This window comes from Notothenia coriiceps, unplaced genomic scaffold (genome assembly GCF_000735185.1).
Source record: "Notothenia coriiceps isolate Sejong01 unplaced genomic scaffold, NC01 NC01_scaffold00034936, whole genome shotgun sequence".
Taxonomy (NCBI): Eukaryota; Metazoa; Chordata; class Actinopteri; order Perciformes; family Nototheniidae; genus Notothenia; species Notothenia coriiceps.
The window spans coordinates 298909-325399 of NW_011367637.1; the positions used below are offsets into that span (position 1 = coordinate 298909).

Below are 26491 nucleotides of genomic sequence, written 5' to 3' on the forward strand. Positions count from 1 at the left end.
GGGGGGGGGGTACCTTGGTTGGTTATTGGCTAATGGTTGCACAAACAAAAAAACGTTATGACATCATGAAGTCGCCAAAATCTGATCAGCTCGTTTTCAGACAGGTTTTTATATAAATGGATCAGGACAAAAAGAGAGAGAATCTTTTTTCCTGAAACTTTCAGAATCTCTTTGCACAGAGGGGACACATGTTGATGTAGAAGAGACATAAACAAGTGGATTTTGCATAATAGGTCCCCTTTAAATCTCTTATATTTTGGACCAAATCTCTGAAGTATCTGTAATCTGACAGCTCCGTGCAGGCCCCTTTTAGTAAATCTAATGGTAATTTCCCCCTGTTTCTGACATTTACAGACCAAGCTATGAATCTTCTAATAAAATAAATGCTTGCTAGACGTCAGCCTGTTATGAAATAGGAATTTACATTGGTGGAAATAAACTGGAAGCAGCAGTCCTCCCACTTCCTCTCTTTGAGTATACATGTGATGTGATGGCTTTGCCGGTACATTAATGCTGTCAAACCTTGCTCTCGACCCCCACCTCATCTTCAGCACTATCTCCAGACAGTTAGCTACAAATGTTCTCATCCATCTTCTTGTCCCATTATGTTTTTTTGAAGGATGTCCCTCAACCATTAAAATGTATAGAAAAGAAGAAAGAGGGGGAGGAGAGTAATAATGTGCTGCTTGATTGATCTTGTGTCCACCAAAGATAGATTAGCCCGAAATATAATATGGGCTTTCAGCGCTGCTTTTACAATGCCAAAGCATTACAAAGGTTTTTTGTTTTTTTTAAAAGATACATGGACACACACACACACACACACACACACACACACACACACACACACACACACACACTCTTTTCATTCCTTCCTAATATAAAGAAGCATATTTCTGAGTCAGCCCCATTCCCCATCATCATTTGCAGTGTTCTTTCTGCTTCATCCCACAGCCTCCAACCAGAAGCCTGATCTGTCAGCCAACCGTGTTTGATTACAATATGAATGGAAGGCTCTGAGCTCTGCAGCTGTCTATCTCAGGGTTCCCAGCAGTTGAAATTGAGATCCAAATATGCTGAGATGATCTTCCACTCAGTCTGTTTACAAATAATTAGTATATGTCTTCACTTTATTGCTCCCCTCACAGCGTCTAATGCTATTCCCATACATCTCAGGTTGAAGCCGCTGCAGAGAGTGTTGCATAACCACAACCTCACAATGACTGTGTAACTGGAGATTTCACAGTCTAATTTTCACACATTCAACCGCTTGACTGCATCTGAATAATAAATAGAAAATAGTGAGATTTAAACATAGTGTTGGTTTATTTATGATGCATTTAAAATGAGGTTACAACACACACATGATGTGTGCTGTACTTCTCAGATACAAATGCTGCCACATTTGCCACCAGACATAAAGTCAATGGGTTTTATCAGTCAGTCCACTAAATCTCACCATGGAGGAGCAGAGGGGATTTAGAAGGGAGTTGATGAATTGACCTTTTTCTTTTCATCTGTTTCTTATCTCAATAAGAACCCAGCTGACCTTTTCAGCCACACATCAAGTCTCCGGACGCCCTCCTCTCTTCCGCCTCTCCAACCCAACATGAACACAGCTCTTCAAAATGAGTTTTATCTCCCGTATGTGCTTCAGTCTGTGCCGATTTCTTTAATCTCACTCACCGCCACCACCAAGGAAGACCTGCACTAACAAACAATGACATATCATTTTCCTTAGGGAACCAAAGCTATTTACAAGGGCACACATTTCTCTACAAGGCCGGTTGTTGGATATAGAAGTGCTTGTTTTGGCTCTTCAGGTATTCAGACACTAGGAGGATATTGTACGTGCACAGAAACAAAAATAAGCTAATTATAGAAGCAAACAAAGAACTGGAGGTCATTAGATTCATTCACCTTCCTTTTCATAATGCCATCACCTCATTAATCCATTGGGATGAAAGTAATCTCACTTTGGGTAAATCTAGTTTTAGAAGATGAGGATGACATCAGCGTGGCGTCATCCATGAGTAGCAGCGATCCTTGTCTTAGTGCATGTTTTACTTTCGCATGCTAATCAAGATCAAAGGCCGTCGACTTCAATCAGACTAGAGGAGCGACGGATAAAATGAACTACATGCCTGAGTATCTCAATGCCAGTGAACCAGAACTTCTATTTAATGAATTGAACCCGGTGTAAAATGAGTCAGATGTGTTGTGTGTGTAACGAGCTCTGAAACAGCATGCTACTGTGGCATGGGGGATATAAAAATATTTTCTGTCCTCTGTCCCGTAAACAAAGGACAAAGGAGCCATATTTGTCTGACCGCATTATTATAAGCCATGACTTGTTGGCCACAGTATAACTCAGAATATTACATTAGGAAATTCAAAGCAGTTATTTTATTCCCTTTACACACCAGTCCCTCTCAAGCATGTTTCTACGAGTAAAGCACGTATGTGTACGTTCACATAATTTCTGTCTATTTGGTTTGTGTCTTTTACTATAAGTGTGATGCATGTGCATTTCCATCTGTGTGTATGTGGTTGCCTTTATGCAAGATTTCAGACTGTTCGATTCTGCTCTCAACTTCTGTGTGTGTGTGTGTGTGTGTGTGTGTGTGTGTGTGTGTGTGTGTGTGTGTGTGTGTGTGTGTGTGTGTGTGTGTGTTTATCAAGTGAGAAATGGGAACAGAAGTGACAGCTTGGGCTTTCCTACTACAAACATTGGCTCAAACAAAGAGCTATGGGATGCACACAGGGGGTTGCATCTGCATCCGGGGTGCCTCTTAGCTGATTATCTGAGTTTAAGTAGACAGAAGGGCCCTCATTAATCTATTACAATTCACAGGAATACATCTTCCCTTCTCCTCCCAATTAGTTGGTATTGTATGCAGTGGAGGAATATTCAGATGAAAACACGTAAAATAACAGACTGCGAAAAATATGGGTACCACTGAAAATATTTTACTTTGAGTGAAGCGGGATAACATGAACACAAAATAATACAAACATTAAAACACTTGTGGTTATTTCATAGGATAAATGTATGGATGTATTGTCGCTTTGCCTGTGCTCTTGGTTTTAACCAATCAGAATAAGTCCATTTACAAACTGAATCATATTAGTTGTGTTTTTTGTATTATTTGTTGCCAGTGCAACAGTATATTTAGTGCTTGAGGAGTGTTCTGCTAGTGTGCAGCAGGCCAACTTTCTTTTCTTTTTTTTACCCTTTCTCACAGTGTTTGCCTCTGACAGTTTCTTCTTAGATATGAGCTTTCAGCATTCCCCATGGAGAAGCTGCTGTCAATCAAATCTGATCCAACCACACCATACAGTGCTGATAAAGAAGTGTTAGCTCTTATTAAATCATAACCTAGATATGTTGCTTATTTATCAGGAACAATAATGCTTTAAGGGAATAATAATGATTCGTATAATGTTATAACTTCCACTAATTGACTCTTACTTACTGCCAAAATATGATGTTAAATACTCGAGCTGTAATAGCAAATGGTTGAAATTAAAATCATGGTATTGACAAGGATGTTTTCTCCCAATACGGCAAACAAAGGCATCTTATTATATGCAACAATTTCATAAATGTTCAGTACAATGAGCAGTGTTACTCTGTTGAATCCTACATCAGAGAAATGTGTGTAAAAGAAAACCCTTGATAACTAATTTAGTATGTTTTCAATCAGCTTTAATTGCATAATTTAATGATATTTTACTAAAATATTATCATGATATAAAACCACTGAGTCTTGTTATAGGATATAGTTAATTAACTGCTGAGCTTTAGTAGGCATTATAAAACACATTATATTTTCTCCATTCACACCCGTATCATTGAGATGCAGTTGTGTTGGTGCTGTTGCTGGATTGCGGAAAAACAAAGTCCTCTTTTCGTTGCTGGTAAAAGGAAAGAGCAACTGACAGAATACATAGGCTTTTTCTTATCTGTACTCTACAATGTATTCAGCGTCCGGTTTCCCCCCAAGCCAGAAGATATCAGCTCCAACATCGCCGCTGACATTTGGAGAAATAGGATGGTGTCAGGGCTCGGGCTGCCTGTGTGATCTATAGTCGATAAAAAGAGGCGACAAAGCTTTGAGTCCTTGTGGTGGAAGCCTATAGCGTGGCCCCCTTTTCACTGTTTGTCTGTCTTTTACTTTAACCTTCCGTTTGTTTTTTTCCATTGCTCTTACTTTTATGCTTTTACCTTCAACCTGTGCGGCGGCTCAGAAGGTGCGGTTGTGTTTGACAGGTGTGTGTCTCTGTGTGTGTGACGGATGCTGCAGTAGGCCAGGAGATCAGGCTGTGTGTGTGCTGGCGCTTGAGGGAGGGGAGGGTGTCGGGGTAACATAAAGCCCCCCGGGTGAGGCTGCCATGCTGGGTGTCACTCCACAGGTCAGCGGGCACCCCCTGCAGCTCCCATGATAAGCGCGGCCTGACAGCCATTTGATGGGAAGGGTTACACACACTCACACCTCCGTGCCCCCCAGCTCTATGGCCGGGCCCCGGGGAGGGAAGTGATAAGAAGCTCCATGAATACAGCCGCTGCGCAGTGACATTAGCTATCTAGCAGTCTATCTATCTATATCAATCCAGGAGCCATATCAGGTATTATTAGCCTGAACACAAAAGCTAGGCAGCAAGCCCATAGCTGTGTTTCTTTTAAATACATCTTGAAGGTTTCCGTTTTTAGATTGTGTCTGAGCGTCTACAGTGTGGAGCGGAGCCGTGGCTTTATTGTTCGTGCGGCTGTCACACTGACACACTGACACAGTTCCAAAGGCCTCGCTTTTTAATGAGCTGCATTTGCAATGAAAGCATCTCAATGGCTTTTTTAAACTCAAGCCTTTCTCAAATAAAATCAATGCTGCATCAATGTAGGGTGAGTTTCAGTTGCCACCTCAGTGTAAATGTAATTTCAGTGGATTGCAAAATCTATTTGAAAGTCCAATCGCATTAGAATTTCAAGTAAGCAGGTCTGTGGGTTAATTGATTTTGCAAGAATTGTTTCATATAGAGTTTGTTTACTGCTTTGATAAATCATGGTGGTTGCAGAACAAAGAACAATGTAAGTACCATTTTAAAAATTGAGGCACACTTTGTGTAATATGTATCAATATGAACATGTGAGAGAAAGAAACTATTTTTACAACACAACACATTGTTGTGAAACAGCAGCTAGCAGAAGTTCACAGTAGAAAGAAGATGCAATCTTTGTGATGTTGGAAAGGAGAGCGTGTTCTCTCCCCCGCAGCACCGAGTCCACCCAGCACCTCCTACACAACCCAGATCCTCTCACAGTCAGACCTCCTTCCTCACAGCCTCAACACTCGCAGGCAGACTGGCACACTGAGGAGGGGGCCACCTGCCTTATTCAGCTCCTTCTTCTTCTGTAGCAGCATGAAGTTGCATTCAGGCATTGAATTGTAATTTAATAGCTTGACAAATTATTGCTTTGGACTCATAAGGCATAGTTATTTTACCATAAAGTCATAAAATGAACTGGTATATTAATCAAAATGTGGTAGTAAGTTCCTGCTGAGTATTCTTTCACCTACTAGAATAGTTTATAAACACTTAGTCTCATTTTACCAGTAGACATTTTTCATTCGATTTGGCTAACCCACACTGTTTGTTGGGTCAAAACTCACTAGGGTCCACTAGTTCAGGCCAGGCCATCTTGGAGCTCCAATCACAAGCCTGGCTTAGGGCCTTGTATTTCTTTACTGGACGAGATATTTTTTGTTTAAATCATCCTTAATCTGGCTGTACACTTGGATCATTATGATTCCACAATGAACAAAATTGCGGTTATCAATTACCATTCATTCTTAAGGGAAGGTGTCTGAGTATCCTTTAAAAGTCACATTTGTGGCTGTCACAGTCTGTGGAAACATTTTTAAAAATGCAGCTCTGTCTCAGTGGATCTGCAGACTCCAGAGGATCGGGGAGAGTATTATGCGAGCCGGAGGGACAGATCAAGAAAGACCAGACAGAGGCTGGGTAATGTCAGGGGAGTGCTGAGGAGGACTCCATTAGTGTCATTGGCACATCACCAACTCTGAGTGTCATCCTTCCATGTCACTTTCTCTCCATGGCGTGTCAAATGTGAAGTAGGAGTAGCTGCTGTCTTCACACAGACACGCTGAGAGCTTCCTAAAAAAACAACAGACAGTGACAGATCAGTGCCAAAAGACCACAGTGAAGTCCCAGATCTTGCTTTAACCAAACATACTCAGCAGCAAATTATGCTTTATTTAACCATAAACAAGGTCTGTGATTCATGCAATGTATTTACACAGTGTGTAGCATAAACATGTCTGATATTGACTTGGTATTGCAGCTACTTTTTTTTTGTAACAGCAGTTAAACAAAGTGGGTTAGATTTGGAAGTGGTGTTTTCCTCGGAGGCGTGCCTTTGGAACTGAGGCAGCCTGAGGGAATAGCGCAGAGATAATCAATACAGAACGTCTGCGTTTAGAAACTGAGTGCATTTAGACTGTTTGTGAATTAATCAATAGCAGAATATGTTTTGAGAGGAAGAGAGAAGGGGGTGGGATGAGGATGGGCTACTTCCTCTACCTGAGGGCTGCTATCCATCAGGGACCTGACAGAATGCTGTAAAAAAAACACGAAAAAGGACGAGGAGCAAACAGATAGCTCCCACTTGACATTGTGCTTCTGTGTGTTTGAGTGTATCTATGGTCTGCAGAGGTGTGTGTGTGTGTGTGTGTGTGTGTGTGTGTGTGTGTGTGTGTGTGTGTGTGTGTGTGTGTGTGTGTGTGTGTGTGTGTGTGTGTGTGTGTGTCAAAATATCACATCATACTATTACAGCTCTCCACTAAATGTCCCTGCTCTGGGGAGAGAGTTGTATTTCAGGAAACACACAGTCTAGAAATATCCCAGTTGCTTGGGGAAAATCCATCACTCTTGCTTGTTTTTTTGTACAGAATGAATTTGGCAGTCACACAACTGAGGGAGTTCCGCTTTGCTCCCTGTCTTTGTCTACACTGCAGCCCACACGTCAGCGAGGGCCCCAGGTGAATCTGAGATATATAGCTCTTCTTATGACCACTGAAGGCTGGATGCTGCAACAGTAGACCAGTTCTTCGTCACGCGTATCAAATATGATTAAATACAGATGTCGCTTGTAGTTGTGATTTACTGACAACGATCAAAAAGCTAAAATATGTTTATATCAGAAGAAAGCTATTTCATTTTTTTACATAAATCACAATGGCATCTAGGATAAAGCTCAAATCTATGCTTCGCTATAAATATAAACCACAAGGACTCAAATTCAAGTTTAGCCATTTCCTTTAGTGAAAGAAAGTAACATTCTGTGTAAACATATCAGTCTGCACTATTACATAAGGTAGCACATGGTCCTCTGCCTGTCTAATGCCTGTTGTGACTTTTAATTTTGATGGTGTGTGAGAGAAGAGGAGCTCTGTCATCTGTGCAGTGACAAATCCTGGCTTCAGCTTGTGTTGGCAGAATTGCTAAAGCAGCATATTTATTAATGAATGCTGCATCTGCCTGGTATTAGTTAGCAGTAATAAAGACATCTCTTTTTTACAGATACATTTTCGAGAATTACATTTCCATAGTTATCAAATCAGCTGTAGTGAGATAAAATGTCACTATCAAGGTCTGTATATTAACTATTAAGGAAAAGCCTATTAGCCTTATTATTTTTGTGAGCCTTTGCTTAGCATGCAGACTGGAAACAGTGGCCAAAAGCAAACCTGGTTTATTCAAAGTGAAACAAGAAACAATTCAGCATATCAACACTCCCCTATTTAAGATATATATATATATATATATATATATATATATTAAGATATATATCCATATATATAGATATGTGTTGTTAAATCCATTCACAACCATACATCTGAAACTAAAAGTTGTGATTTGATTGGGTTGATTAAAAATATTAAACTGTTCTCTTTAACAACTTCAAAAGTTAACATTTAGCGTCAAATTGGAAACGGATGTAAGGTAAGGGTATTGAGGCTGTTGAGGTGATTTACTTGCAACTGGGGTTCTTATCCCATCTCTTACCAACATTTCCCTGACGTAAACCAAGTATTTTTGGGGGTTTCATCTGTACCTAAACTAGAGGGGACCATTGTTGATGTAGTTGCATCTTTGTAGACATCATGTGTTTATATTCTCAAAGACAATATGTGTTAGTCAGTGCAACTGACCCTATTTACAACATACATTTTGACTTACTGTATTGAAGACTTGTGTAATGGATAATATGAATAATGGCCGCACTCCATTCAGGTGCTCCAGTTGTAGAGCCATGACAGTGTGCATGCTGACTCTCTAGAATGATTTAGTGGCACACCTAAATTGAATAGAGCCATCATTAATTAATGTTAGAGTTAAACCTCAGCTTTTTCTGCAACACAAGACAAACTGTCCGCTGCCAGAAAGCACAGTAGAATAAAATACATTTTGTGTGACTTAAAGGTGGGGTAGGTCATTTTGGAGAAACCAGCTCGAGTGCGCGAGAATTTAAAAATACACAGCCGGAAAAAAATCCTCCACTTCCTTACAGAGCACCTCCTCCAACACACACGACCGCGCACATGACCAATGAGGGCACGAGATAAGTTTGTGCACAGGTGGAAGGCTGACAGGCCATCCAGTTATTTTAGCTCTTTACAGTACCACGGCTTCCAGAGATGACATTTTTTGTCAAAGCACTTCAGATATTCATTGCTATCGGGATGTTTAGAGCATTCCATGGAATATAACAAAAAGTGTATCTCGAGCCGGTTTCTCAAACTTACCTACCCCACCTTTAAGTATCACCATGGACCAGTGGGAGGCTCTTTGTTGTTAATCCTGCTGTCGTCACATGGATTCTATTTCTTCACCCACTGAGCTGTTATCCTCCTGTGCTAAATGTCTGTGTTTGGCACGCAATTAAATGTGCGAAACAGAGAGAAATAGAAAACCAAAAGGCACCAGATGTGAGCAGGATTTAACAGGTTGCCCTACTGCTGCTTGGGACCAATTATCATATGTCATGAGTAACTTCCACCCCATCACCAGTCTCTATGTTTTGAACACAGATTTCTTTTCACTTGCAATATGGTTCATACTTTAATAGCTTCACTAATTGTTTCCATCTACAGGCCTCCTCCGCCTGTTTCCAAGTCATAGAATTGTTATCAGAAAATCACAGTGGAACAGACGCGTTGCTCCCAAGCAGTTGCACTCATCTAATTATAAAACACTAGGTAAATGTTGAGCAGATGCCCTCCACCATTGCACCCATCCTCCCCCTCTCCGCCTTCACATTGAGAGAGCCATTTGGTCTCATTCTAGTGTTACATTGGCTCCACATGAAGTGGTGATCCTTGCCAAGTGGCTGCGGTGGTATAAATGAACCTAATCGCTCGCCAAATCCACACACCGTCCGGCAGACGAGAACAAAAGAAAAACTTCCACTTCAGCTAAAGTGGAGCGCTGCACCGTGCCGTGGTCCCTCACATCTCAACGCTCCTCAGTTCGTTGTTTCTAGTTTAGGAGTCTGCAGCGAGGACACACAAGTGTTATAGTGTCAGAGGATGCTGCATTACAGTCTAATGACTATCGCTTCAGTGTTCTTGTGCTCTGCGTTTGGCAGGGCCGTGTCACAATTAGGCATCTGCTAGTGGAAAACAAATAGGAAAATAGACAATACAGCTAGAGGGGGGAAAGCCATATTCCACTTGTATCAGTTAATGCAGCACCTGTGACCTGCATGTTAAGGAACTTTGCAAAGCGAGCCTGTAGCTGATAGCAGCTCCACTGGCTTTGTTGTTTTGTTTTGCTCTGCTCATGCTTTCGGTCCTAGAGTTATCTACAATCTCGCTTAATTGTTTTCCCCTTATTTGTTTTGCCATGTGGCTCAACCCCAGTCGTTCCAAACAATGAAATATCCTCTGATACACATTTTCATTTTATAAATCTGATTGCAGATATCTTTTCTTCCCACTTGGTTGTCATTATCTGTATGTATTCCACGTGTTTCTTGTTTCAAAATGAATCTTGTTTGCTCAAATGCAGTCTTTATCTGCACATTTGCTTGACCACATGATGAACAGCGTTGCTACAGTAGCACTGCCAAAATGTACCTGGAATTTGAAGAGTTTAAACTTCAACATTTTGCCTGATTTATGATCCAGAATTCTCTCCCCAAAGCATATAGAACAATGGAAATAAAAGCCCATAAATTACTATATCACAACTTTAGTTAAGTTCCTGCAGTGGAAAAGTGGGCTTTGTTTATGAGACTTCCAGTTGGACATCATGCTGTCCTTCTTCTTCTCTCTTCCAGCTTTCACATCTTTCTCATTTCCCCTCATACCACACACCCTGTGCTGGGGAGGCAGAGCAGCTGTCATTCCTGTCTGGCAGGAGGGTCTCCTCTCCACTACAGCCACAAGTGACCTGTTCTTGTCTCTTAGCCAGGACAGATGATGGCCCTGTTGCAGCCTGTATAGTCCAGGTGTGGGTTCTGGGTATAAGCTTCATTGGGATCAAATTCATAGCTGTGATTGCACTTAATAGCCGATTAAAATGTAATCTTGGCCTCCCAGTGGTGGGGATGAAATCCTGTAAAACAATACTGACGTTGTGCATAGGTAGGATGTGTTAGAAGCGCACATACACGCAGAAACAATCACATGCGCGTGCACACGGAGCATCCATTACACCGCCGGACTATAAATCTGCTTTGGAATTAACCGGTGAGTAGTGGCTGATTGCTGTAGCGCTCCCCTCTCGCTCTCAGGAATCAGAATAAATGAGCGGACGCTGGCATGAACAATCCTTTATTACACCCATTAGGCAGTGAAGCCAAACCCTTATGAAACCGGGAACACCAAGCACGCAGCCCAGACGTCGCATACGTGGCCTACTTATGGTCCCCATGACAGTGTGAAGACCCCCCCTACACCCCTATTGCTGCCACCACCACCACACATGCATACCATTACCACATTACCCACCGCCCCCAATCTCCCATCCGTTTGCACAATCAATGAAAGCAGTTATGCCGTCTGCGCACTCCTCTTAATTTCAAAATATTTCTGAAGTGCCGGCTAATAACTGCAGCTCTCGAGAAGCTCAATATGTTCATCAACACATTTCATTTTTTTCTTTTGGAGAAACTTCAAGCAATGGCAGAATCATTAATCAGGAACTTTGCTGTGTATTGCCTGTAAATCATTCCACTCATTCCTTGATGCAATCTTCAAACAACAACAGCGCCAGGTGTTCTTAATCAAGATTGGTTTGTTTGCTTATTTTTTGCATACATTAAAATTGCCAGGTGGACTATTTTTCCATTAATGTATTCTCCATCAAGAGCAAAGTAATGTTACAGCTCATTTACTGTGTAAAGCTCCGGGTCATATAAACATGTTTTGACAGGTGTTTCATTACTTTGAGAATAGACTGGCTCACATTGCTTGTTGTATTTTATATTAGAGGTTACTTGATCTTTAATGTTTGACATCCATTAAGGGACTCATGTTGTTCTTCGTTTTATTCAAAGCATCTGGTTGTGTCATTGAAATCTAAAGTACAGCCGCTGGCCTGTAGTGCTTCTAATGCCTCTTAATTAATTAATCATAATACTTACTGACAGCTCTGTTCGGTCATTTCTGTCTTTGCTTGCCTTCTGGAAGCATTCTTACAGTGCTTTAAAAAACAGTTTGCTAATTGGAATCAAAACGTAATCCTTGGTTCTAGAGAACTTAAAGTGGACCTATCATGCTATATTTGAATAATATAGTGTAGGACCATACCTATATAAGGAATATTTATAATTTATATTTTTCAAAATACCAAACAGATCATGCATTTTAGCCATTCCTCATTTCGCTCACTGTCTTTGCATGGGCTGATTCTGTGAGAACAGCACCATCTACAGGCCTGGCATATGTACTACAGCGTCTCCAGCGCTTTCGAACGGCAATGTCCGTGGCTGTCTCCTCCTGATTGGTGGAGTTGGCCCATTAGCCGTAGCGCCACTTCTGTGACGTCATAGAAGTGTTCAAATCTGGATCAGTCTGTATCAGATCCGTTGCAGCCAGTTTTTAAGAGATTTGGGTATGGAGGAAAATAGAGAGGGTTGTGTTTTCTGACACTTGGTGAGTTCCCTGGAACACCGGGGACACATATTCATGTATAAAAGACGTACAAAAGTGCATTTTGCATGATAGGTCCCCTTTAACAGAGCAAGCCCAACACAATTTTACATTTTCTTTTCAAATACAGGTATCAAATATTTTGACCTTAAGCCAATATCAAGCCAGCATCATGTTAGAGTCTCTAAATGGTCAACCTTGTCACCATGATGAAGTGGTCATGTTGTTCTGAACCTAAACAATAACATACCTGAATTACAACTTTTCTGAATATGAGATGCAAAAAAAAGTATTTATACTCTCCAGTAATCTATTAACCAACCAACCTATCACCTAAAGCTACATGTGCCTAATATGTCATTGCTCGCATTCATATTTTAATAATGATATATTACACATAATATGTTGAAAAGTCATTGCACATTTGAGACATATTCATTGTTTTGAACGTCCAAAAACCATCAGGACCGCTAACAACTGAACTGATGTATCTTAGTGAAGGCTCGAAAAATAAGTGCTGTGTCCTACACTTGTGTTTACCACTGGGAGGCTGATTTGAATGTAATTTTATGTTCAATCACTTTTTACCCAAAACGGGCCTATGTTTGTCCTTGTTAGTGCCGCGATCATAGAAGGCCGATGTGAGTACTAAGGGTTTCATGTGCTTCCCTGTATCTCCAGTCTGAAATAATCAGGTACTATATTGTTGATCAAGTACACATGAGCTCTTCTGAGCATCATTTCTGCCTCCACTGTTCCAAATGTGTAATCAGGACACAGTGGGAAGCACCGAATTGCATCCAATTTCCTCTCACTTCCCTTTGTTTATTGACTCTGGGACCTGACAAGGAGTGAGGCTCAAGTGGGTCGAGAGAGAACCACAGACATCGACTCCTTCTAACCTCTTGCGGGTACTTTCCTTGTGCCATGAACAACACAGCAGGTAGCCATGAAGTAGATTGATTACACTTGTGATCACTCTCTTCAGATAATGTCCTTCCTTTAATCATGCTTTGTGCCGCTGCTCTTTACAAGGATAAGATTATCATCAGCAACTTCATCACTGTCTCATTGTAATGTCTCTGCTTTTCATTGGAAGTTTTGATCTTATTTACTGCTGTGTGTCCTTCAACTTAAATAGGATCCCTTCTGGAGGCCTTTTATTGTTCTGCCTTCGTGTCTATGTGCGGCCTTTATCACACCGAGAAGTCAAAGTACTTGTTTTTTCTACATTTAAAGATTTTTGCTACTGGGGCGTATTGTTTGATGAACGTATAATTACTCCCTGGGACTTCAAAGACTGCCCTTTGTAAAAGCAATGAGTTGAGAGTATTTTGCAGTATGTTAGCTTGATCCCTGTGGTGTTGAGCTTTGCTAAGTGCTTAGAAGTCAATAACTTTGTATTTACTCATTGGGCACCAAGGAGGCTTACAAGGCTGCAACTCCATAAACCTGACACTTCTATCCACCGCTTTACTTTCTCAGAAACATTTCCAGTGTTTGAATTAAGATTTGAGGATGAGTTTGGTACGAGGAAAAGCTTGAATGAGACTTCAGCACTCGCAGCCTAAGCCTATCATGTACTCTTTGACATTGGCAGCATTGACCAAACCTGCTGGCTGTCGGTCTGTGAGGCACTCTTGATTTTACCGGCCCGCTCTCTTGTCAAGTCTTTTGTGGTGGTTGACATTTCTTTGATGGGACAATAATTACTCCATTTGCCTCAGGGAAAAGTGTTAAAGCCAACAGCCTAAGGCACAATGTAGCTGGAATCGCACACATTACAAACAAAAATGAATTGTTTTGTGGAGTGAAATTAGTTTTTCGGCAGGAAGCTGGAATTGGAAACATCCTCTAGTTTAGGTTTGTTCTCTTCTCCACCATACGTCTTTCCTCTTTCCTTTTTTTACCTGCCTATTTTCCTGGACGCCCCACCTGAACTGGCTTCCTGTTAATTACTAACAGGCAGATCAGTGGCCAGCAGCAGGGGTCCTGACTGACCTTTCAAACCATCCCAGTTAATAATTTTTGCACTGTCAAAGCTCCACGTGCCGCCGTCTGACCTCTACTCCTATTCGCAAAGCCAGCGACCGTGTGACAGCCTCATAGACAAAGAGACAGTTAGAGAGGAAAGAGAGAGAGAGAGGGGAAGTCAGACGAGGAGCCTTTGTTGTGATCACGATTGATTCTGGAATTATGTAAATAGTGCTTATCCAGTGTTAATTGCCTCTGCTGCTAGGATGAGCATATTAAACGTGAAGGAAACAATTTACCGCTTTCAAAGTCTCCCCAGGCCACACTGAATAAGACCGGCCCTGGCATTGCTAGTGCCATCTGTTACATGTTTCAACTGCTCTCTAAAACTTCATGAGAAATAGCAGATAATAAAGGGATATATCTTCATTACAACTTGGATCTTTTTTTTCTAGTTTTTGCCATTATTACCTCCACCAAGGAGGTTATTTGTCACTGTAATAAGAACATTATAGTCCCACGGTTGATTGCTGTGATTTGGGAATGGGGTAAACAGGGGCTAACTTGCCATTGTTGTCTTCATACTCAGTTTTACTGTGTAAAATAGGGATTTTAAAAGAGGCCACCACCTAATGTTTTTACCATAAGATATATTACACTCTTATGTGTTTATGCTGTACAGTATGTGAAGCTTTTCCCTTCAGCTAGTTAGCTTAGCTCGCCTGGCTCTGAAGTGAAAATCAGGCTTCTAGCTTCCCTTTAGCTCACGTATCACATTATACAACCAGCAGAGATTGGCTGGAGCTTCACATGTAAATGACAGATATTAGTGCCGTCTTCTCATCATCTCATTAAAAACAAAAAAGCCTTTATCTCAAAACGGCTTGTGTACAACCTGTCTGTATGTGGTCAAGGTTCTTGCCCATAAACTTTGATGTTGCTCCATCCCCAATCACTTTGGTGAGTGTGATATTATCATTGCTGTGTAAGTAAGGTGAAGGAAAATAAAGGTTGACCCTCTTTCTTTCTTTCTTTCCTTCTTATGATATAAGGATTGTACACAGGAAGACAATAGAAATGGGCTGAAAACAAGTAGACAGTTCAGGAATAAGTAAGGAAAGAGCAGTGGTGGCACTTTGTTTTACTGTGTCGATTGTTTTATGTCTTTTTAGTGTTAAAAAGACTCTTACTAGGCACCTTTATCTGTCTGAGCTCATTTCTGCCTCACCCTCAGCACATTTAGAGGTGTTCCATGACAGTAGCCACTTGATTTTCTTCAGTCAGCATATGGATGGCACCATTACTCCTTACAACATCTTTTCACGCCAGCCAGGCTATTTTGCTGATCTGCACAGCACATAGCATCATCCGACTATACCCCCCCATCTCCCACTTCTTTCCCGACCCCCAAACCAATTACCAGTTATCACCAAGGAGGAGGCTGTTCATCCATTAGTTATTTATCCACCCAAGTGCTGCTTTTACTGTAATTTGATTTTCTACCCCCATTTTACATTAAAACTCACTCCAAGATAGCAAGATCTTAAAAGTTAAGCACAGAGATTAACTGCACGTCTCTAAATCTCTTTAACAAATATACCCCACATGTACCATTAACCTTGAACAAGCTGATTAACTTAGCACTCCGTTTTCCTCACCAGTCCCAAATCATATTAGGAATCGACTGCAGAATTTCATAATCCATCCAAAATAGGCGAGTACAATTGTCTCAACTTCAACATAATCCGTTGGTGATGAAGATAGAACACCATATTGATTGAATTTCTTGGGAAAGTGATGCTTAGCAGAACGAGAGGATGTTCTGGCTTTTATTTTACTTAGGCTTTACGCTTTTGAGTTTGTGCGTTTCTGCCTGTCCAATTTGTATTGGTGTGTGTGTGTGTGTGTGTGTGTGTGTGTGTGTGTGTGTGTGTGTGTGTGTGTGTGTGTGTGTGTGTGTGTGTGATGTGTATATTGGTCATGCTGGGTGATTTTGCCTGATATTATTTCAAACGAAATGTTCCAGAAGTCATTACTCTAGATCATTACTTTGCAACAGCTTCAATAAAGGTAAAAAGTCTCAACCTCTAGGGCTTAACAATTCTAAATTGAATCTAAATTGCAATATGGACTGTAATATGCAATATCAGGTGTTATAAATGCCAATTATAGGCCGTATACAGTATGTGTGAATATACCATTCGGATTTCATTACTGTTGTGCTGCAGAGATGTCCTGGACTGGGCCTGAAGTAAAAGATCATTGTTTCATACCACAATTTAATGTATTTTCCAACAAAAATGAGAATAGAGAAAAAGGTATTTCCACCAATATGATGTAAAACACCACACACTGCTGCTCAACTGTTTTAACATTGAGCGTGGGGAGAGTTCATTCTAAGATATCTTCTCCTTTGTCCTTTTTATAATAGTTGTCCTTTTACTGAGCGATCACGGCATGAGATTGGATAATAAACGTATGTTAAAAGGTGGTCCATGAATTTTAAAGCAGACTGAATGAGCTCATACACAATACGAATGATTTGCGCAATAAAGGGAGTACTTCACGAAAGATTGGTGCTCAAAAAAGAAAATTGGCAGAATTTATCCAATGTTCTGCAGGCATAAAACCCCAGCAGCAGCGTGTAGAGCATTTAATGTGAAAAATAACCCAGGGGCCTTGTGGAGTGTGTTTTATGTGGATGTAGGGGTTAAAGGAGGCCTTTACATTTGTTCATGTAGTATGTGGAGGTTATTGTCAGATTTCCCAAGTGGCTTGCTCTCTCCCTCTTGGTCTCTCTCTCTCTCTTGTCATTGGAGCGTTGCTTGCGTCGCTCAGACAGTATCACTGACTGTCTGAGAGAGATTTATGCTGTCATAAGGGCTTTACTGTAACGGTCATAGGCCCGTATTTTATTCTGACACTTTTTATTGAAATGAGACATTTGGGTGTAAAGAGGAACCTGAGCCTTTTCCTCACAGAGAGGATTCTGTGGCAGTCATGCTCACTTTAAAACTCAGCTTTCTAGCATTTGGAATTACATCAGGGAGTAATTCCACCTTGCTACTGAAATGTCCTGTTTTCACTGTTTTATGTTTTTGTAAATACAAATTGAGTTTCACAAATTGAATGATGGATTTGCAACACATTGCCGTTGAGCTGGAGTGTAGCGGTTGATGTTCAGGTGCAGCAGTCGGTCAGCAGAGATCTCTTGTCCTCTGCTTTGTTATAGAATTCTCTTATATGGACAAATCATAAAAAGACTGTGAGAATAACTTTTTCGCAATTAAGGGTGGAAGTATACAATTCAGTCCAGTTCTTATTCTTCAATGACAATTGTACATAAGTAACCTTTTTTTCATTTTCATCGGTGCAAAAGATGAGAAAGCCAATGCTGCAGGTTTATGTACGCAAACAAATCTAAGTCGGCTACACATTTTTTTTAAAACGTCCACACAGCGGCGTGCGTTGAAAGCTTCACCATTCACTTTGAATGGGGTGTCACTTTTCGCCGAACTGCATTGTGGGAAGCGAAGCGGAGCTTTGCTGGCGTGGCTCGCTGCAAAAGTTAAGCAATGTTCAACTTTTGAAGCCTTGGCAGAAGCGTCAGCCAATCAAATCATATGCCAGTACAAGCTCTAGCCAATCAAACCGCTGCTTGTGTGTCAGGGGCGGGAGAAATAATGTGATTGGTTCTTGGTCGAGTTTCAGACACGCCCGCCGGCAAGCTTCAACGCACGCCGCTGTGTGGACGGGCCGGGGTTTCAGGGCAAGGATGAACTGCAACATCCTCATGTAAAGTCCGGCCAGAGACCTTTGTTGCATAGTGATTCCTTTCTCCCCTTATTTATATCAACTCTCTAATGTGTCATTAAAAGAGGCATTCCATGCTCTAAAAAGATAGAAGACTTTCAATGTTGTGAATACTGGTATGAAATATCCAGAAATGTAAAAATACTGCATCTGTGGATACTGTGCTGTGTTAAAAACCTGTCTAAAGAAAAAGTTTGACATTTCAGGGAAATGTTTTAAAGACAGGAAACAGGTGAGACAGCCTGGATCTATTCACAGGCAACATAGTTCTCCAATTAACACGATATATCTCGTTTGTTGCACACAAGAACGGAAGTGTAAAATGAAGTGTTATCTCATTATTCAGGAGACTTTTGTTGAGAAACATTGATCATATCATTGAGAGAATAACGTTGTAATGGGTTTTTACACTGGGGAAAAATACTTTGCCAAGCTAATGTATGAAGCAAACAATGTCTTGTCATGTCCACATCTTGTGAGCTGTTTTATAAATCCATCAGTGCTCAGTTTTGATGGTGGAGGAGTAGCAGGTGTCCATCTGTATATCTCCAGAGCACAGGCCTACTGGCTATGCTTCCTTTGCACTCCTCTAATGTACCTCTTCTGACACACCACTCATCACTCCTCGGTCTCCTTCAACTCTTTCATCTGAGGGCTCCACACAGCTGACCGGACCTTAACACTGACAGGCTGCTTTCCCCCAAAAGAGGAGGAGATGGAACAGGCGTGTAAACTACAGCAGTAAGCGCTACACTCCCGAGGCTTCATGACCTACATGTTACACTTTCTCCATCTGCCTGCATACACTTAACACCCCACAGGCTGCCACTCAAACCAGCAGGTGACGGCAAACAGGAGATGTAGACTGTGTGTAATGCTGGCTCACTGCATGTACAGATGTTAAGCACTACAGCCAAGGTTACACACGGTGGTTAAATAGACTTTGATGCTCTTTCTTCTGCCGCTGAAAGCCTTGTTTACTTGTCTGTTCAGCTGAAGTAGAAAGAATGACCTTCATTCAGTTCAGCACATTTCCAGTTCATCCAGGAGAAAGTGGAGACACACACTATTTTCTTGTGCACTGCATAAACTCTTTAAAATTAAAAACAAAACATTTCATTAAGATTCAAAGTGCTACATGCAAGCCATAAAGCAATGCATGTAGTTAATTCGAAAGCATAAAAAAGCTAATGGACTATTAGAGTCTACTGCCTGGGGCTGGCTTTTCTCCTGGCAGAAGAAGTACATCAATCACTTCTATCAGTAATCCCCTGCAAGCTGCCGGCAGTGTCTGTGCCTCCTGCCGAAGAAATTGTGCCTCGGCAGGAGCAGCATCAGATGTGGCTCAGGTTGACATCTTAACAGATAAACTGGCCCCACTTTACTACCACTGTCACTACATTCTGCCCTCGGTCTTTGGAGATATTGATGGGCGGCAGCAGTCGAGGAGACAAAAGCACTGACGGAGGAGACGCCTGAGGAGTGGAGCTAAGCTGCTACGTGTTTGTTTGTTCTTTCTTTCTTGTGCTCATACCTGGAGGACGCATGATAAGATGGGACACAGATGAGAGGACATTCAGGATTGTGCTTTCGCTGTAGGGGACTTGAGGCTCGTAGTTGTAAGAACAGTGACTTTTGTTGAAGTTTTCAACTCATTCTGTTTGTAGCTCAAAAACCTCATTCACACCAACGCAACTCCGGTTCAAGCTCCGTGCTAGAGCTTTTCAGGTTCAGAACCGGTTCTTCGGTTTAGCTCCGGCTCTTTTCACACTGCCCAGAGTCCAGACTGGTGCTGCGTCATTGCGTCATCGTGTCATCGTTTGCGTCATGACGTAACTGTTTGCGTGCCTGCTTCATAAAGCCAAACCGCACGGAAACCCCTCACAGCTCACACCGACAACAACAATAATGGCCGATTGTGCTCCAGCTTCCTCTGTACCTCTTCGGAAGACCAGATTCCCAGTAGGTAGCTGGTCTCTTCAGTGGACCACTGCTGCTTGTTAAGTTTCTCCATCGTTGTGTACAAACTGGATAAAACGCCGGCTTGTTGTTGTTGTTCAGGAGTTGATCCCGCCCCTGCCCCCGCCCCCGCCTCGACGTAAGCGTGACGTATATGGTGCTTTTGCTCGAGCCGGACAATTTTTTGGCGCTTGAAACGAACCGGATTCCGGAGCTAAGCGGCTGCTCCGCTGCGGTGTGAACAGGAAAACCCGGTGCTTTTCAAGCTCCAGCTCCGAACTGGCCCTGAAACACCGTTGGTGTGAATGAGGTCAAAGTGATGTGTTGTAGAAACTAAATGTGCAACAAGTTCAAGGTTCAAGGCTTTTATTGTCATTCGTACATAGTACATAGGAGTGTAGTTATGTCGATGAAAATCTTCCAAGGCTCCTCCAACAGTGCAACACAATAAACAGATAAAATAGTGCACGTAAATACAATGAAATAGAATATAAATAGTGCCATAAGAGTCTATATACAAGTGATACATCATTTTTAAGTTGCAAACAGGTGAATGTTCTTACAGTAGTTCAGGTGTTTAACAGTCTTATTGCCTGTGGAATGAAACTGTCGCTGAGTCTGGTACACCATATTTTTGAAAAGTCTTTGTCAATATGAGACTGTGCCATTGCAAATATAGAATAAACTTAAAGGTGTTTCATCCCTTCCATACACTCTCCTTCTGGTTCACTGGATTTCTTGTGTGAAGCCTGGTGCTTCTCTCTTGGGCTTTGAATGAAAACACATTTCTCTTTTGGCTACAGCTGCAGCATATTTGTGTGCAAACAGCCAGCAGATGTGTCTTGGTCCAACAACTCCATCCTAACGCCCAGTTCTTTCCAACTTCCAACTTTACCTGATCCTCTCCTGGCTCATTTGAACAGAAAATAATCTCTCATGAATAATCAGCTTTGTTTCATTCCAGACAATAAGATGATTCTTGTTGACTTTGTGCATACGGAGTTTTGGCCATGAACCACTTTCAGAGCTGCACTGCACTTGATAAACACTACAGCTGCTAAATAATTTGTTGCAAACAGATTTAGTTTACCAGTATGTGTTTGTGAATGAATATGTATTACTTTGCATGCACACTTGAAGTAGATAGTTTATGCGAGTAAACCCAAATATATGTGATGATGAAACTTCAAGAGATTACTGCTTGTTGAGCGTAAGGCGGTGAATGCGGGACGAAATGTTCTTTAAATTCGACAAGATTAAGGCCAGTTGGGAAACATATTTTCCATTAAAACTCTGGTATATATTCACCCTTTGCATTTTTGGGCAAGCAAGCTGATGATGCACTTTGCTGAGCTGTCACAAGACATCTCAAGGACTGTACTGAAGGCAAATTCTGAATGTGAGAATATCTGAGAGTTTCTAGAAAGCTGCAGCCAAGCTCGTAGAAACTCTCTCCATCTGTCAGATAGGAGATCCAAACAACTAACAGCACTGAGGCAGTGTGGAGCTGTGATGCCTTCAGCCATGATGACAAAGTCCCTAATGCAGGAGTTAAGGCTACTTAATATTCTTCTGTTGATTGGGGATTAATTGTTCCATCTGGCTCTTATGAACATTTGTGAAGAGAATGAAAACCACTCCCTTATTTGTACTGACATGTTTCATCTTGTTTTGTTATGGTTTTGGAGTATGGCTAGCAAGTACAGAGGCTTGTCGGAGGAGCTTGGGCTGGACAGGCTATACCAGAGGGAGAGCTGGGAAATGTGATCCTTTTTCTCCGGGACTGTCATACGCCATCGGCTGCTTCATTTGTCTACTCCAAGTCTTTTGTTTCCATCACGATCCCTGTTCCAGGACTAGCCTGCAGAGCAAGACACAAGCAGGAAAAAAAAAGAGAGAGAGAGACAATAAAAGGAACTAAATAAGCGAATTATTATAGTGCTGCATGTTTCTTTAATACAGGACTTAACTGTGATGTACGTGCTGCAGTATTTAAAACCTGCTGAATGGCTGAAAAACAGAATGAAAGCAGGTTTGGAGTGAGAGAAGGAGGGATGAGGGAGGCTGCGCGACTGGACTCTTTGCTCCAAATTGCCCTGCAGTTCCACAGGAGTGTTGTTGACCCACTTTGTCTCCCACTCAGGTGATTAATGCAACATGCTACAAACAAAGGTCACGTCAGGAGGCAGGAGAGCTGGCCTGAACACAACAAGAGCTGAGGGATTTACACAGTATATGACTTCTGTTAGGAATGAGAAATAACAAGTTGTCTGTTGTTTTGTAGGGCATCACTCATGCTCAAGGGACACTTTGAGAAGTAAAGGAAAACAAAGTAAAGCACACAAACTCACATCCACATGACGTGTAAATATGTGAATGCACCAGGGATACACCATTATATATTATCACCGTTATTACACTATTTGTTTATGTTTTCAGTTAGCAGGTAATGATGATATTTGGAAGACCATTGTGTTTGAAATAAGTAATTAAAATGGGTTGTCCATCAATATTATTGATCAGTTTACCACATTTTCAACCTAGGTTTCAGATCGAGTTCCTCAAAATTGTGCATTTTTGTATTTTCCAGGAGTTAACAAATGTATCAATTAACCAAAATGACAATCAGCAAATGATTCAATAATTTGTTAGAAACTATATATATTTATTTCAGCATAATTTACAAGCCTTAATAGTTGGGAACAACAGATATGTCTTGTATACAGTAAGCACTATAAAAAAGACTTGAGCCTGGCTTTATGCTATCAATTTATATTGATGCTATATCGCTGCTAAAAAGTCATTTCTCAAAGATGTACTGCCAACTGTAGTGAAATGTGTCATCGAACATGCGCGACTCAAGTCAGGCATATCTTGGGTTGAAAATATAAGTTCTCTCAGCAGGAGTTCCCTGGTGGCTCCTGCATCTTAATGTTCTTTTAGAGGCACGACATACATAAATTGTCGTCTGCACATGAATTTTGTCGTTTTGTGAGAGTCTGAAAGAAGCTATTTGTTTTTACTTCTACCACTGTGTTGCTCTGTGATGTCAGTTTTGAAACACTGCTGCTTTTTTGGTTCCCCAGTCTTGTTGTATTTTCCCAGAGCTGACTCTTTCTTTTACTTTGCTAGTTATCATTTAAAGTGATTTCAGTTTGCTGTGCGAGCAAAAAGCTCCACTCCAAAACCATATTTAAATACAAAAGCAAGTGTAATTATGCTGTGTCTATCTTTTTTCCTTTTTCTCAGCGGTTATCTAAATTATAATCTCTGGTTTCAGCGTTTATACCAAAGCAAATTCTCTAAGGTATTCTACATCCATGGTTCCTCTTCTAGAGAAATTACTGCTGTTAAATGAAGCAATGATTTTCTTTATATGTGCCAGCTGTAGTGCAAATCATTTTCAATCTGCCAGAAAATCCAGTTCATTTTGTGGAGATGAGGTTGAAGATGCACTGCTGGAATGAACAGAGGCCGTTGGGGCTTTGATCCAACACCCAGATAACGTTGCATCAAACTGGGCTTTTGTGTGTCTTTTCAAATGTTATGTTCATCAAGATTTCTCTTTGATCATCTGTCGGGAACACATCCATGAAAGAAATATACATTTGTATGTGAATGCATTCACCCTGACCACAACTTTTAAAGCTGTAAAAGCAATATGGCCAAATTGCCCATAGGTACAATGTTGCATTTATACAGTATGTTGCATATTCAGAGACTATGGTTGTGCTATTGTTGGGATTTGAAAGCAGACAGAAGTGTAGTAGCTCAGTGTTTTTGTATGCCATATATATACAATATATATATATGTATATATATACATACAAGACAAGGACAAGGACATACAAGATTGTGTTTATCCAACGTTTCATTCAATTAGTTTCACCTTTTGTCAGATCTGCTTCTATTACTTGGTATAATGATTATAATAAGATAAAGAGAGAAATAACCAATGTCACGCAACATTCTGAGTCTCCGTTCTTTTTGGCTGGTTTAATGTCACTTACCCAGAAAACACTGCCTCTCTGGCTCTGCATACAGAAATGTAGCTCCACCAATTAGCCAAGGTTCATCTCAAAGACTTGTTTCTGTTGCAACAGTCAACAAATAAAGTGTACGGAGCTGTTGTATATCACAGACAAAATATAACCCATGTATAATTTGTCCCTGTCCTCCTCAGGTGAACGGGAAGGAGTTGTCCAAATCGAGCCATGAGGAGACGGCGGAGGCCTTCCGCGCTGCCAGGGACCCCGTCGTGGTGCAGGTCATCAGGCGGACCCCCAGCGGCCGCCCCCATGGCCTCCCTCAGGAAATCCATGTGGTGGATGTATGCACTCAGACCGACATCACTTTCGAACACATCATGGCGTTGGCAAAGCTCCGGCCTTCGACCCCTCCTGTGCCTGACGTCTGTCCCTTCCTGCTCTCTGACAGGTGCGCTCAATAGGAAATGTTTTTAGTTTTCATTTAACTTTCTATCTTTGCAAAGTAAAAGAAAAAGTAAAAAAATCTGAATTTAAAGTTTGAAGGTCAGTGATTTCATATCATTAAATATATTTTCATTTCATATCCTTGTGTATCCTCTTGTTTGTATTTCATTTGGTATGATTACGGAAGATTTTGGTTCATTGCCACAAGAGTTTGTTTTTGTGTCCTTGCTCTGACTTTGGCTGGGTCTGATGGTAATTAATGAGGGTGGGGGGGTAGTGAGAAATGTTATTGAGCTATGAAGCAGAAATATCAGTGTTTGGAGGATTAGCAATACAAGTATGCAAGGCGCCTGTAAAATATAAATGAATTGTCTAACCAGCTGCAGAGTATGACAAACATAGATTTGTACAGTATGATGAATGATAGTCTCAACGTCCTTCACGTGTTCTTCTCATAAATGGGACACACTACATTTAAAAAAGGACAGGGCTAAGTGATCCTAATCAAGCATTAACACAGAATGTATATATGAAGTATGCTTGGCATTTCCAGGTTTTGTAAAGAATAAAACATTAATTAAAATCTAACAACAAGCAGCAAGTATGAAAAGGTTGAGAATAAATAAAAGGAAGTCCATGTAGTCTTGTATGACGGCTTCAGTTGACTTTATTCAGTTTGACTGTTGAATCGATACACAAAGAAATAACTCAGCAGTAGGATTCAATGTGTTTGTTGGGCTTAAGTGTCTTTAATTTAAGAAGAAATGAAAGGACATACTAGAAGTCTGACAGTTAGAAGTCTAATCACATCTCAACTGGATGCTGGGAAGTACAATACCTCAAAAACCTGTTTTTTTTATTGGTAATGTGGGAGGAAGGCATCAAAATATGTACACAAAAACATCTTTGGAGTTTAAAGTATCAACAAGAGGTTTTGCTGGAAAACAACACGGCAATGGGGTTCATTATTTCTTCTCGTGGCATTTTAGTTTATACTCTGTTCATCTCAAAGGAGGAGTAAACTGTGAGCAAGAGAAAAGTTTAGCATGAAGAAATATCTGGCTCCTGCCTCTTGGGAGTGAGACAATGGCAACGTAGGAGCCTCACAGCGCAGATCTGGGAAGTCAGGATGGTCTCTGTGAAACATGTTTTTGTTATAGCAGATCATAAATTCAGAATCATAAACTCCAAAATATGTTGCCATTTGTCAGTGGAGACATGATTAGAGACTCATTGCTTGCCTAAAAACATCATAAAAAAAGTAAAGTGTGTGTGTCATTGTCGGTGCTACGTGCTAGGTGTAAAGTACTTTACAAGAACTGATCAAAATCATCACCACATGTACATATCTCACACAATAATAACCTTACAATCCCCCACGGAGCCTTCTTGCCATAATTGTATCTGCTTGGCGTATCCATTTTGACTCATGGAAGGTTTACAAGGTGATTAAAGCAAATGGGCTAATAAAAAAACTAGACAACACAGTGCAGCGTGTGCTTGCGGGCTACTTGCGGCCCCCGGCCAAGCCCAAATGTAATCAATGTGTCCCATAAAACTCACATTTTCTTCTTTTTCATCTGAGATCAGGTGCACAATCCAATATAAAGCAGATTTTATCGATGTAACAAATGTTTGTCACTCTCATGTTTGAGGCTAGATTGTAAATGTGTAATTGTATTCTTTGCACCTACTGCCAAATGTTGTTATGTGTGTAATATTGAGGCACTTAAGTATAAAGCATTCTGTCATTTTTCAGTCTGGTTTTGGCACTGGGAGATTGTTTTGAGACAGTTTTACAGTTCTGGGTATTCTTAGAGTCAAGACAGCCCCTGAACACATCACTCAGAATCTTCTTTTTTTTGAGTTTTTGTCCACCTTGTATCTTGTGTGGCACTGACGCTGCTCATCTTATCCAAGCCCTCACAATGCTGTTTTGTTCAGTGACTGAGGGAGGAATAATAGAATTACACTGTACAGTGTGGGGGGGTGGTCCGTCAATAATAGGAAGCAAATGATGTGGATATGCTGTTAATAACAAGGGGCTGGATTTTTATCACACACGCACTCCAGCGGCAATGAAAGCCCTTGACAAATCCTTTATACTTCAGATTCCTGAAAGACAAAGGCGAG

General features: G+C 41.1%; 1 protein-coding gene across 3 annotated transcripts in view; it reads left to right on the forward strand.

The window, feature by feature from the left end:
- LOC104962547 (PDZ domain-containing RING finger protein 4-like) overlaps positions 1-26491 on the forward strand; it is a 106091-nt gene that overhangs the window by 64069 nt on the left and 15531 nt on the right. For all 3 annotated transcript variants that reach the window (XM_010790996.1, XM_010790997.1, XM_010790998.1), the window contains one exon: positions 24109-24362. In XM_010790996.1, the coding sequence (XP_010789298.1) occupies positions 24109-24362 (254 nt within the window). The remainder of the gene's footprint in view (positions 1-24108; positions 24363-26491) is intronic.